Source organism: Corythoichthys intestinalis, chromosome 19 (genome assembly GCF_030265065.1).
Source record: "Corythoichthys intestinalis isolate RoL2023-P3 chromosome 19, ASM3026506v1, whole genome shotgun sequence".
Lineage (NCBI taxonomy): Eukaryota > Metazoa > Chordata > Actinopteri > Syngnathiformes > Syngnathidae > Corythoichthys > Corythoichthys intestinalis.
Genome location: NC_080413.1, coordinates 13,898,611 through 13,910,798, shown reverse-complemented (window position 1 = coordinate 13,910,798; position 12,188 = coordinate 13,898,611). Strand labels below are relative to the sequence as shown.

General features: G+C 36.7%; 1 protein-coding gene across 1 annotated transcript; it reads left to right on the top strand.

Moving 5' to 3' along the window:
- Positions 1–450: 450 nt before the first annotated feature.
- On the top strand, positions 451–8,874 carry ccnc (cyclin C). The gene is made up of 12 exons (XM_057823179.1): positions 451–612; positions 1,298–1,404; positions 1,485–1,569; positions 2,849–2,918; positions 2,986–3,037; positions 3,110–3,165; positions 5,264–5,299; positions 5,367–5,458; positions 5,540–5,607; positions 5,675–5,754; positions 7,826–7,944; positions 8,010–8,874. Exons 1-12 carry the CDS (start codon positions 581–583, stop codon positions 8,062–8,064), a joined length of 852 nt encoding a protein of 283 aa, XP_057679162.1. The 5' UTR covers positions 451–580; the 3' UTR covers positions 8,065–8,874.
- Positions 8,875–12,188: the final 3,314 nt, after the last annotated feature.

Genomic DNA, 12,188 nt, shown 5'->3' with positions numbered 1-12,188 from the left:
GTTGGCCAAAGAACAATGGCTTAAAATTCCAGCAGAGGATTGTAAGAATCTCATTGATGGATACCGAAAGGGGTTGTTGCCAGTTATTTTGTCTAAAGTTTGTGCTACCAAGTATCAGGCTGAGGGTGCCTATCTTTTTTCAGGCCCATTTTGGAGTTTTGTGTAAAAGTCAAAATGATTTATTTTTTTTAATTTTTTCATTCTCTTTAGTGTTTTTTCATTGCAAGCAAAAAAATGAAGATATTACTAACAAAAGCATTTGTAATTGCAATCATTTTCTGGGAGAAATTGAGCATTATCTGACAGAATTGCAGGGGTGCCAATACTTTTGACCAGCAGTGTATATCCAAAGTTGGAATTGACAAGTACATATGTCATTTGATTTGACTGGCATAGCCGTCCATGGATTTAACCATCACTGACAAATATTTCTATCGCTGGAATTGTTCCAAGTGGAACTTTGTTTTCACTCGTTTCTTCCGGAAATATTATCTCGTTACTCCACTGTTTCCGGCGTCTACTTCTTAGCAGAAAAATAACGCCTATTTAAAGTGTCATCTTCTACCTCGTCTCTTCCGCAATGGCTGGAAACTTCTGGCAAAGTTCTCACTAGTAAGTTTGAGCTAACGAAACGGACTCCAAACGTTTTTATCGCGGGAGCCGCCGTCTTTTTAGCATGGCCTAGCATTAGCCGCCACCGCCGCCATTTAACTCTTCCTTCATAACAAAATTCTCTTCTTGTAAAATCTCGTAAAATGTTATTATTTTAATAGTGTTCTATTTTTTCAAAGTAAATGACTATTTTACTCGGACTATCTGTTTTTTTTAAACAATCACTTGCGCGTAGTAACAGCAAAAAATGGCTACTAGTGGTTATGTCAATATTTGTCGCTTATTTGGTACTAATGACAGTGATCAGAATTACTTCCGCCCCATCATGTAGTGCCTTATGTAGCTACGGCGAAATAATTTTATTGTGTTGTTGTTTTTACTACAAGAAATTACAAACACCCACATTTGAGTCGTACCGTTATCTTTTTCAATTGTAATGAAAATTATATATTTAACTATTAGTGTCAGGTTTGTGGCATTAAAGCCTTCCTACGAGTCCAAATGTACAATTAACTGCCATTGACAGTAATAAACAAAAAATCCATTTGAACTAGGATGGTTACTATTGAACGATCATGTTTTGTTTGATCACTGCTGCCCTCCAAGTCCAAATGGATTGGACGTTTATTGCCATCAATGGCACTGAAATATTGAGCATTCTTTCTTATTACCCTAAAATTCTAAGTCTGCAGTGGGTGCTGGACAAGCAGGACCTCACAAAGGAACGTCAGAAGGACCTCAAGCTCCTCTCGGAGGAGGAATACTGGAAGCTGCAGATCTTTTTTGCCAATGGTGTGCACCATCAGTCATTTAAGGTTGAAACTTTTATTGAATTAATGTGATAAGACAATGTCCATGTTGTCTTATTTTAGTCATTCAGGCTTTGGGAGAACATTTGAAGCTGAGGCAACAGGTTATCGCCACTGCGACTGTCTACTTTAAACGCTTCTATGCAAGGTGAACCTTAGTATAATCCAGTGCTTCTCAATTATTTTCTGTTACGCCCCCCCCAAGCAAGACGTAAATGTTTCGCGCCCCCCCAAAACTCTCTGCCGCCACTGTAAATAGTATTATTTTTCTATAAAATTACTATTATAAATACGCATCTGCCTAACATTGTGTCCTTTTTTTCTGATAAAGAAAAAAAGTAACATAGATCAACTTATTATAAAGTATAGCTTTATTAACATTGTTTTGTTTGTAACAGAGAAGACTCGACGTGCATCAATTTGCCTGAATTTAAAAAAAAAAAAAAGTCACATTCAAACTGTAAAAATACACTCAAGGTACATTTTTGACCATTTGATACAGAAAAATAAAATGTAATAAAATCCGTAAATCATAACAAATTCAAATTGATTAGAAACATTCACTCATGAGGACAGTATGCCAAAAAATTTGACCGAAAAAACAAAAATGAATAAAGGAAAAAAAGAGTGTCCGTGGACAGAAGGACAGTTTTTATTTTTGCTGCTCACACTCAGTATTACCTCCTTTGCAATGGTGTGGAGTCATTTTGCAATGAGCATGCTAACAATGCTCACTGGTTTACTGATATAACACTGACAAAGCAGGACGATTGTTGGCAATATTCGGCACATTTTCGCTGAAAAACAGTCAAGCGGCTTATCAATGAGATTGGGGTCGAATGTCTTTAAGTGGCGTCTTAATTGATTTGGCTTCTGGCAGTCCGCCATAATTATTTTTAGACACAGTAAACAGTGGTCTTTCCTCATCACCCACTGTACTAAAAGTCAAAGCTAAAAGGCAAACGGCACGAAAAAAGCACATTCTCTGTGGCCGAGGTAGAACCGTAGGTGAGGGCGGTCGTCGTGACGATCCCAAGCCGAAAATGGCACTTCTCGAGCGGCGACGTGAGAACCGGACAAGACAGTGGGTCGCTGCGTGAGTGAGTCCGGTCGGAAAACGGTTTTCGAAAACGGCGGCGGCGCACTGCTCTTCATATCTGTTTTCTGTGTGCTGAGTGCTCTTCCTTAGTTCAAAAATACTGCACGCACTCTGAAAATGAGAGCGCCACTGCCACCCACTGAGTGGATGTGCAAGTACACTTTAATCCAGTACGGCAAAAAAAAAAAAAAAAAAAGAAGAAAGCATGTTCCCCGAGGACACATGCGCCCCCCCTGGCATCGCGCCCCACTATTTGAGAAGTACTGGTATAATCGAAGTATTATCTTAAATCATGTGTGATATTAACACTGTAAGACATAATTTTCAGATATTCCCTGAAAAGTATTGACCCTGTTCTCATGGCACCTACATGTGTTTTCCTAGCATCAAAAGTGGAGGTAAGTGCGTGCCTTTTTTTTTTCATAACTTGTAACCTTGTGATTGAAGTTTTTTTTTCTTTTGTAGGAATTTGGAGTTGTTTCCAACACAAGGCTAATCTCCGCGGCAACATCTGTGTGTAAGTAAACACACACATTTTGCTCACATAACATTTGTTAACATAATATTTCATAATTCCCCCTCCAACTAGTGAAAACACGATTCTCCTACGCCTTTCCGAAGGAGTTCCCATACAGGATGAATCACGTAAGTCAGACATCTCTCGACATAGCGTCAAAGCACAAGCCACGGAGACATATGTGTAAACCTTTATTTATAGAGCGCAAAATGACAAGAGCGTGTGGTTATGACTGTATAATGTATTGAGACAAGATAAACTAATTGGCTGCCTTTGACGGTGCTAGATGTCCAATCCATTTTGACTGGGATGTTTATTTGTCCCTCTGAAGCTTTGCAGCCAATTGTTTCAAAGATTCATGGTGGTCTTATGACAGTCGTATGATGCCGCTGTCAAATAAAGTGTGACCGGTTACTACGTATCTTTTGGTGTAAATATCCAATAAAACAGTGAGGATAGTTGCGGTTTATAGTCCAGTGCGGCTTATCTATGAACAAATGCCGTTTTTGGGCCAAATTTGGTGGGCTGCGGCTTATAGTCAGGTGCGCCTTATAGTGCGAAAATTAGGGTAGATATACCATTTGCAGCCACCACTGACAGTCATGGTTGCCCAACTTCCCGTCATGCATTTGGGCGGAACAGTTAAGTCGCTACAGTATAATTTAGTGAAAGCACAACAAAAATAATATTCCCATCTCCCAAAAAAATAATCTTCACAAAAAGAAAAGCGTTCAATGCAAAGAGAACTGGCATTCCCAATCAAAATAGCTGTGGAAAATACACATAAAACTTACTCAGACTTTGCCTTGGCTAGATCTCTAAGTAATTTATATAAAATTAGTATAACTTGTACTCACATTTGTCTTTTAAGAACTACAAGTCTTTCTAGCCGCAGATCCCTTTACCAGAAAGAATGTTAATAATGTTAATGGATTTATTCTTGTAATAAACAAATACAGTACTTATGTACAGTATGTTGAATGTATATGTCCGTCTTGTGTGTTATCTTTCCATTCCAACAATAATTTACTGAAAAATATGGCATATTTTAGAGATGGTTTGAATTGCGATTAATTACGGTCAATTAATTTTTAAGCTGTAATTAACTCGATTAAAAATTTTGATCGTTTGACAGCCCTAAAAAAAAGTTATACTGCAAAAAAACAAAAAACAAAACAAAGACATACAGTAAGTCAAATTCTTAAAAAATGTATTTCGACTTACCGTAATTTTTGGACTATAAGCTGCTACATTTTCCCCTCATTTTGAATTGTGTGTCTTATAGTGCTGTGCAGCTTATTAATTGAGTTATTTGGGTTAATAGGTAATACTTTATTTGAAAGCGACGCCATAAGACAGCCATAAGACTGTAATTATTATGGCATGACACTATCATGGCATTAATGAATGCTTACAATAGATGTCATTAAGTGTCATCTGGTATTTTTATGTCACTAACTCCATTTATGTCCTGCTTGGATCTTTTACATCCATTCAAATGTGAGATAATTTGCAGGATGAAACAAAATGACATCTATTATAAGCATTCATTAATGCTCATGGCAGAGTAATTTCATAATTATTACAGTTATACAGTTACAGTTATTACAGTCTTATGACGCTACTGTCAAATAAAGTGTTACCAAATACCATAACTAGCAATTAATGAAACAACTGGAACAGTAACTGAAGAAATATTTAGCACAGAACATAAATTTAGATTGTTATTTACATCTGTAGCGCTGCAATGCAGGCCAGGAGGCATGCTGGACAACAACAGTGTTAACAGGTGGCAGCAGAGGTTGACTGTCTCCCCCCAAGGGCGCAGTGATGGCCAAATGAAGCTTCTTAATTAATGCTTCCTGGTGGTTCATTTGGTCTTATGATACCGCTGTCACATAATGTGTTACCAGTTAATATCTTTTGGTGTAAAGATCCGATAATACAGTGAGGACAGCTGCGGCTTAGAGTCCAGTGCGGCTTTTCGATCAACAAATGGCGTTTTTGTGTCAAATTTGGTGGGTGGCGGCTTATAGTCTGAAAATTACAGTATTATAATTCATTTTTATCAAGTTAATATTGTGAACTTGATTAAATGAGTTGGATTAACTGGCATGTAAATTCTTTTTTTTAGCTTTCCATCAAAACTTGAAAATAGAATAACATTGGTTGACTTTATTTCTAGTTATGACAACTTATAACTCATGGTCATAATTGTCTTTACAGATACTAGAGTGTGAGTTCTACCTGTTAGAGTTGATGGTGAGTTGATTAAAAGATTCAATTTACATTGACAAGGGATTAAATGGGTTTATTTTTGTCGTTTTAGGACTGCTGCCTGATTGTGTACCACCCGTACCGCCCGCTCCTGCAGTACGTGCAGGATATGGGTCAGGAGGACATGCTGTTGCCGTTGGCCTGGTGGGTGGCTCCTCCTTTCTAGTGTTTTGCATTAGTGTAGTGCATTTTTGTCGTGATTTGTAGCTTTTGTTTCCCCACCAGGCGCATCGTCAATGACACGTACAGGACCGACCTATGTCTGCTCTACCCTCCCTTCATGATCGCCCTAGGTACAACACGCATCCCCTCGTTTCCCATGAGCCATGTTGACCTTGTTGTTGTTTACATTCACAAAAGCTTGTCTGCACGTGGCCTGCGTGGTGCAGCAGAAGGACGCCAGGCAGTGGTTTGCAGAGCTTTCAGTGGACATGGACAAGGTGAGACTGGCGTATGTGTCTGAAAAAGAGAAAAATAGAGAAATGGGAGAGGCTTGGAGTGTCCCACGCACAAAGATTGATCATATATAATTAAGTAGGGATGAATATTTAAACAACAAGTCGGTCAAAGAACATGATGTTCAACATACGTGTGATATAACTGCTATTTGTTAATGGCATGTGTGAACTTCTTAACTGGTGGTATTTTTTTTTTGTAAATTTTAACAAAAATTGTGGTATTGCAGTTTTTGTTTTCTATCAACTTGTGTGGTATCTTGTCGCAGTTGAAATTTTTTTCCATTTCATTATGAAGTTTCATCATTTAAATTTTATAATTTTAATGTGTAACAAATACTGTATGCGAACTTTTTTACAAAAATGCATCTTTATTAGGGCTGTCAAAATGATCGCGTTAACGGGTGGTACTTAATTTTTTAAATTCATCACAAAATATTTGACGCAATTAACGCACATGCCCCGCTCAGATTAAAATGACAGCACAGTGAAATGTGTACTTGTTGTGTTTTTCGGAGTTTTGTCGCCCTCTGCTGGCGCTTGGGTGCGACTGATTTTATAGGCTTCAGCACCCATGAGCATTGTGTAAGTAATTTTTGGCATCAACAATGGCGGGCTACTAGTTTATTTTTTCATTGAAAATTTTACAAATTTTATTAAAACGAAAACATTAAGAGGGGTTTTAATATAAAATTTCTATAACTTGTACTAACATTTATCTTTTAAGAACTACAAGTCTTTCTATCAATGGATCGCTTTAACAGAATGTTAATAATGGTAATGCCATCTTGTTGATTTATTGTTGTAATAAACAAATACAGTACTTATGTACCGTATGTTGAATGTATATATCCATCTTGTGTCTTAACTTTCCATTCCAACAATAATTTACAGAAAAATATGGCATAATTTATAGATGGTTTGAATTGCGATTAATTTTTAAGCTGTAATTAACTCGATTAAAAATTTTAATCGTTTGACACCCCTAATCTTTATATAGACGATCGATCGGGTCCGATCGCGTCATTTTTAAAGTATCGGAATCGGCAAAAAAATATCGGACGTGCATTTTTTAAATATATATATATATATTTGTTTTACCTGTATATAGAGCTAAAAGGCAGCGTAAAATAAGTAGAGAGAATTTAGGCAGCCTTTGGAGCCTTTTTTAATTGGCTAAAGCCTTACAATCCCTCTCTCAACAGTTAGAAATATCGTGGGAAGCAATGTGGGGAAGAAAGGTAGTAGTTGATCTTTTTCTTAACACCCAATGTTATTTCCCAACGCAGAGAAGATATATCGATTGGTGCCACTACGCACAGTCATGGTTGCACTTCCCATCATGCATTTGGGCAGAACAGTTAAATGGCTACAGTATCATTTACTGAAAGCGCAACAAATACACTAGATGGCAATATTTAGTCACAATATACATAGTCACATTTATCCTTTAAGAATTACAAGTCTTTCTATCCGTGGATCCCTCTCACAGAAAGAATGTTAATAACGTAAATGCCATCTTGAGGATTTATTGTAATAATAAACAAATACAGTACTTATGTAATGTATGTTGAATGTATATATTCATCCGAGCCTTATTCATTTTTTTCTTAATGCATTGCCAAAATGTATATGATCGGGAAAAATGATCGGGAATGATTGGAATTGAATCGGGAGCAAAAAAAAAAAAAGCAATTGGATCGGGAAATATCGGGATCGGCAGCATAAAAACATGATCGGAACAACCCTAATAGTTACTAGATTCAACTTATATGACCATGTAAAATGTGTCATCTTTAAGATTTTTCCATTTAATAAAGTATGTCAAATGATGAAGTCAAACATTTAAATTAATGTTTTTAAAGTTTTTTCTTTGAATAACAAAATTTACACAAGCTATATGATAATGTGGTACATACAAAATGGAAAATATAAACAAAATATAAGCAGCTGCAATCTTGTCACATTAGACTTTTTTTTTTGTTTATTCATGCCAAATTACATTACTAGGCTTTTGTGACCCAAATAACATCATCCATGTTTTTCTATTTTTGAGATTCTGGAGATTATCCGTGTTATCCTCAAACTGTACGACCAGTGGAAGAACTTTGATGATCGCAAGGAAATCGCCGCCGTGCTCAACAAGATGCCCAAACCCAAACCGCCGCCTAACAGGTTCCGTATATCAACACAGAACGACTAAATGCAAAAACTCAGTGTTTCTTATTTTTCCTCCACAGCGAGAACGATCAGAGCTCCAACGGCAACCAAAGCAACTCGTACAGCCAATCATAGCGCCGGCCAGCCGACTGACTTGGGAAGATTAAAAACAACAAGCGCTTAGGACTTCTGACGCAAAGTCAAGATGAATTTTGATGATTCAAATGATGTTACGTCCTAGAACATCACACAACTAAACTTGATCACAATTGGGTGCGTCTGTGTTTGCATGAATGTGTGTTACACGTATGTGTGAGTGTGTGAATTGCTCAGGGTGTGTAGTATTGTTCACTTAGAATAATGTGATTCTTTCAATCCAACTGTTTTTTTTTTTTCTAAATATGCCCACATTCATTTGTGACAATTCCACTTTGTTGTTTTAATTTCTTATATTTCATGCTTTTTTTCTTTGTACATTTTTTTAATGTCTATTTAATCGTGGAATCATTAACCTGTGCACAAATGTGTCAATGTAGATTTGCGGTGTTTGTGCGTTTGTGTGCGTACCAACCAGGTACAAAGCCTTACAAAATGAAAGCTGCTGAAATTACAGGGAGCACACGTTAGGTTTTTTGGTGGAAACAAAAAAAGTTGGCTCTATCGGACTCATGAGGCCTGTTGGTTTCCCTCGTGAATGACTTCTATTTGGCGCACGTCTGTGTTGCTTCATATTAAATGACATTACTATTCATGTGTTTTGGAGGCACAGGGAGAAACGTAGCGTTCCCTTCTGGCAATGTCCATCTGCCACATGACTGTTCACTTGAGTCTCTAATTTTAAAAAAGGGCTTTTTTTGTTTTTTCTTTCACTTTAAGCGGAATATTCCGTCACCTGAATCTGTTTTGTCTACTTGAATATATGATAATAAAATGTTTGATGTACAATATTGTGTCACTTCGCCAGGGGTAGCGTCACTTTACATATTACCAAAGTAAAAGTTGTCATCCAAAAATGGACTCGAATTGTATCCATTGAAAAGAATACTCAATTAACATTGTGAGTGACTGCTTACAATGTCTGATTTTTTAAAATACAGTGGTACCTCAACATACGATTGCTTCGACACACGATGTTTTCGACATCCGACGTAAAATTTGACACTCCCATTTTTTTCTATATCCACAGCACTACAGTTGAACGCATGGATTTTCTTGTGAGAGAAAACAGGTTTTAAAAAGGTTAGTTCAAATGGTGAAACAAGGTAAAATGTGACGCTTACCATTGAAATGATGCAAATTATCGAAAAACATGAGCGTGGGGTGCACATCCGTGAACTGGCTCAACATTACATCTCCGTGGTCCTCCTCCGACCTCCGTTTGCCAGTCTTTATAAGTTAAGGTGACAATTATTATTGTGGTAACAGCCCAAAAAATCGCCAGCTTCGTCAGGTTTTTATCATTTATTTCAGAACTTATCCTACACAAAACGCCTACTGTCCGCCGCAGATGACGGTGTTCTCAAGACAACATTGAAAGTCATTTTTATAATTTATTTGTTTTGCTATGTGTCATAGCCATTTTTAATAGTACCAGCAGTATTTCTTAAGGATTTAGTGTAGGTTTTTGGGCTGTGGAATGAATTAATAGAAATATAATGTATTCCTATGGGAAAATCCTGTTCGACATACAACCATTTCGACTCACAAACAAGGTCCTTGAACGAATTAACTTCGTATGTACAGTTATCACTGTCATGGTATTTTTTCTCCGCACTTCATCTATATGAACTTATATTAGTATACTGTACTATAACGTATGTATTACATTACCATATTATGCCAAAAAGATAACCAGTGGCGCCACCAGGGGGTGGCCACGGCCACCCCTATAAATTGGTTGGCCACCCCACTGGTCACCCCGCTTGCCAGTATGTCGTTAGATTGTTGTAGCATCAGTTATGCATTTCATCCCAAATGAATGCATTTATTTTGTTTTGTTAAATGTAGGGCTGTCAAATTTATCACATTAACAGGCGGTAATTAATTTTTTAAAAATTACCCAATAGAAAATATTTATCGCAATTAACACATTCGCTGTACGACTCATTCACGCATTGCCGCAAACAGCCTACAATGGCGCCGTTTTACTTATATACAGAGATAAGAGGCAGGGTGGAGTACATACAAATATTCATTGGGGCCATGCTTTTAATAGGCGAAAGCTTTGTCATCTCTCCCACAGCAACCATAAATATTGTGGGAAGCGACGTAGGGAAGAATGACAGGAGATTATCTTTTTCTTAACACCCTGTAGTGTACCCAACGCAGAGAAGATATAGCATTTGCAGCCACCACACACAGTCATGGTTGCACCACCTCCCATCATGCATTTTGGCAGAACAGTTAAGTCGCTACAGGATCATTTACTGAAAGCTCAACAAATACATTAGATGGCAATATTTAGTCACAATATACAAACTCACATTTATCCTTTAAGAATTACAAGTCTTTCTATCCGTGGATCCCTTTCACTGAAATAATGATAATAAAGTTAATGCCATCTTGTGGATTTATTGTTATAATAAACAAATACAGTACTTATGTACAGTATGTTGAATGTATATATCCGTCTTGTCTTATCTTTCCATTCCAACAATAATTTACAGAAAAATACATACATACATACTGTATAGCCTATTTTAGAGATGGCTTGAATTGCGATTAATTAATTTTTAAGCTGTGATTAACTCGATTAAAAATTTTAATCGTTTGACAGCCCTAGTTAAATGTACATCTTATGCCTAATATATACATAACACAATAAAATACAATTGTTGTGGAACACAAAATGTTGACTGGATGGTTATGGACTATGCATATTAAATCATTAGTAATATCAAATATTGCACAATACACCAAAGTATATCAGTAGCCGTGTCCTTAAGTCTTTCTGATAGTTTTCCCCTAACCTTTTTACTGCAATAATATAATGAAAAGATGAAATTATGGCTTTTAGTTTTGGTGTGCCACCCCAAGATTTTAAGTGGCCCCATCTGGCCACCCCTATGAAAAATTTCTGGAGGCTCCACTGAAGATAACAAAAAATCATCAAATTCAGACTAGAACAACTCTATGACTCGTCAAAAGAACATGAGTGTCCTCTAGTGGAAAAAAACATTGCTACTTCTGATTGCTATAATGGAACCAGTGTTTCTTCATTGGTGAAACTGAGACAACCACTGTCGGCATCTCTGGCAAAAATAATCAATATGTAGAATGAAGAAGAAAAAAGTAACGACTCTAATGTCGCCCAAAAGTAGTGGAGAAGGAGTATTGTTTCTTCACAAATCTACTCAAGTAAAAGTAAAAAGTATTGCGTGGTAAAACTGCTGTAAGAAGTGCATTTTTCTCAAAATTTTACTCAAGTAAATGTAACGAAGTAAATGTAATTACCCACTGTACTTGACTCACTGGAAGCCAATAAATGTCTGCCAACCCTCCGAGTCAAATTGAATTGGACGTTGAGGGTTGTCAATCATAGGCGGAGTTTGACTTATGGGGCGGGGGGGGGGGGGGGCACAACATGTTAATGACCCCGAAACGCAGTGTCAGCAATAAAATTAACTTAATTAACAAGAATATTCATAATAATAAGTTGACAATGAGCGTTGTTTGTTTCCCACCATTCTTGAGGGTAATTCTAAATCAGGCTGCTTAGGCAATACATTTCGCCAAGATCATCATCCATTGAATATGGTGCGATCGCCGGTGTCGTGCCAATGTAGTTACCCCAGTCAAAAATTGTATCCCCTGGGTGGAGCCATATGGGGGTAGATTTGTGTCTTTATTATTCAATCAAAAAAAGTTGCTTCAATCAAAATATATATTTTCAACCCCAAAAAAAGCCCCTTCAATCAAAAATGTTTGAATGCAAAAATAAATTTGAAACTCAAAAAACTTTTTTGATTGAAGTAATATTGAGTTGTGTTTGGGCCACATTTTGGCTAGGACATTTTTGTCTTTTTTTATTCAATAAAAAAAAGATGTTGCTTCATAAAAAATATATTTACAAAAAGAAAAATCACTTCAATCAATAAAAGAAAAAAATCAATCATAGAAAAAGTTCTTGAATGCGAAAAAATATTTGAGATTGAAAAATTTGCATTTGAACACTTAATTTTTCATTGAAAAAGTTTTCTTTGATTGAAGCAATTATTTTTGTGTTTGGGCCATATTATGGGTAGAATATTTGTGTCTAA

Coding starts and splice junctions, on each gene's coding strand:
- ccnc (XM_057823179.1), top strand. CDS start 581: ATGGCTGGAAACTTCTGGCAAAGTTCTCACTA. Junction 1,405..1,484: donor GCAGATCTTTTTTGCCAATG/GTGTGCACCATC, acceptor GTCTTATTTTAG/TCATTCAGGCTTTGGGAGAA. Junction 5,459..5,539: donor ATGCTGTTGCCGTTGGCCTG/GTGGGTGGCTCC, acceptor TTTCCCCACCAG/GCGCATCGTCAATGACACGT.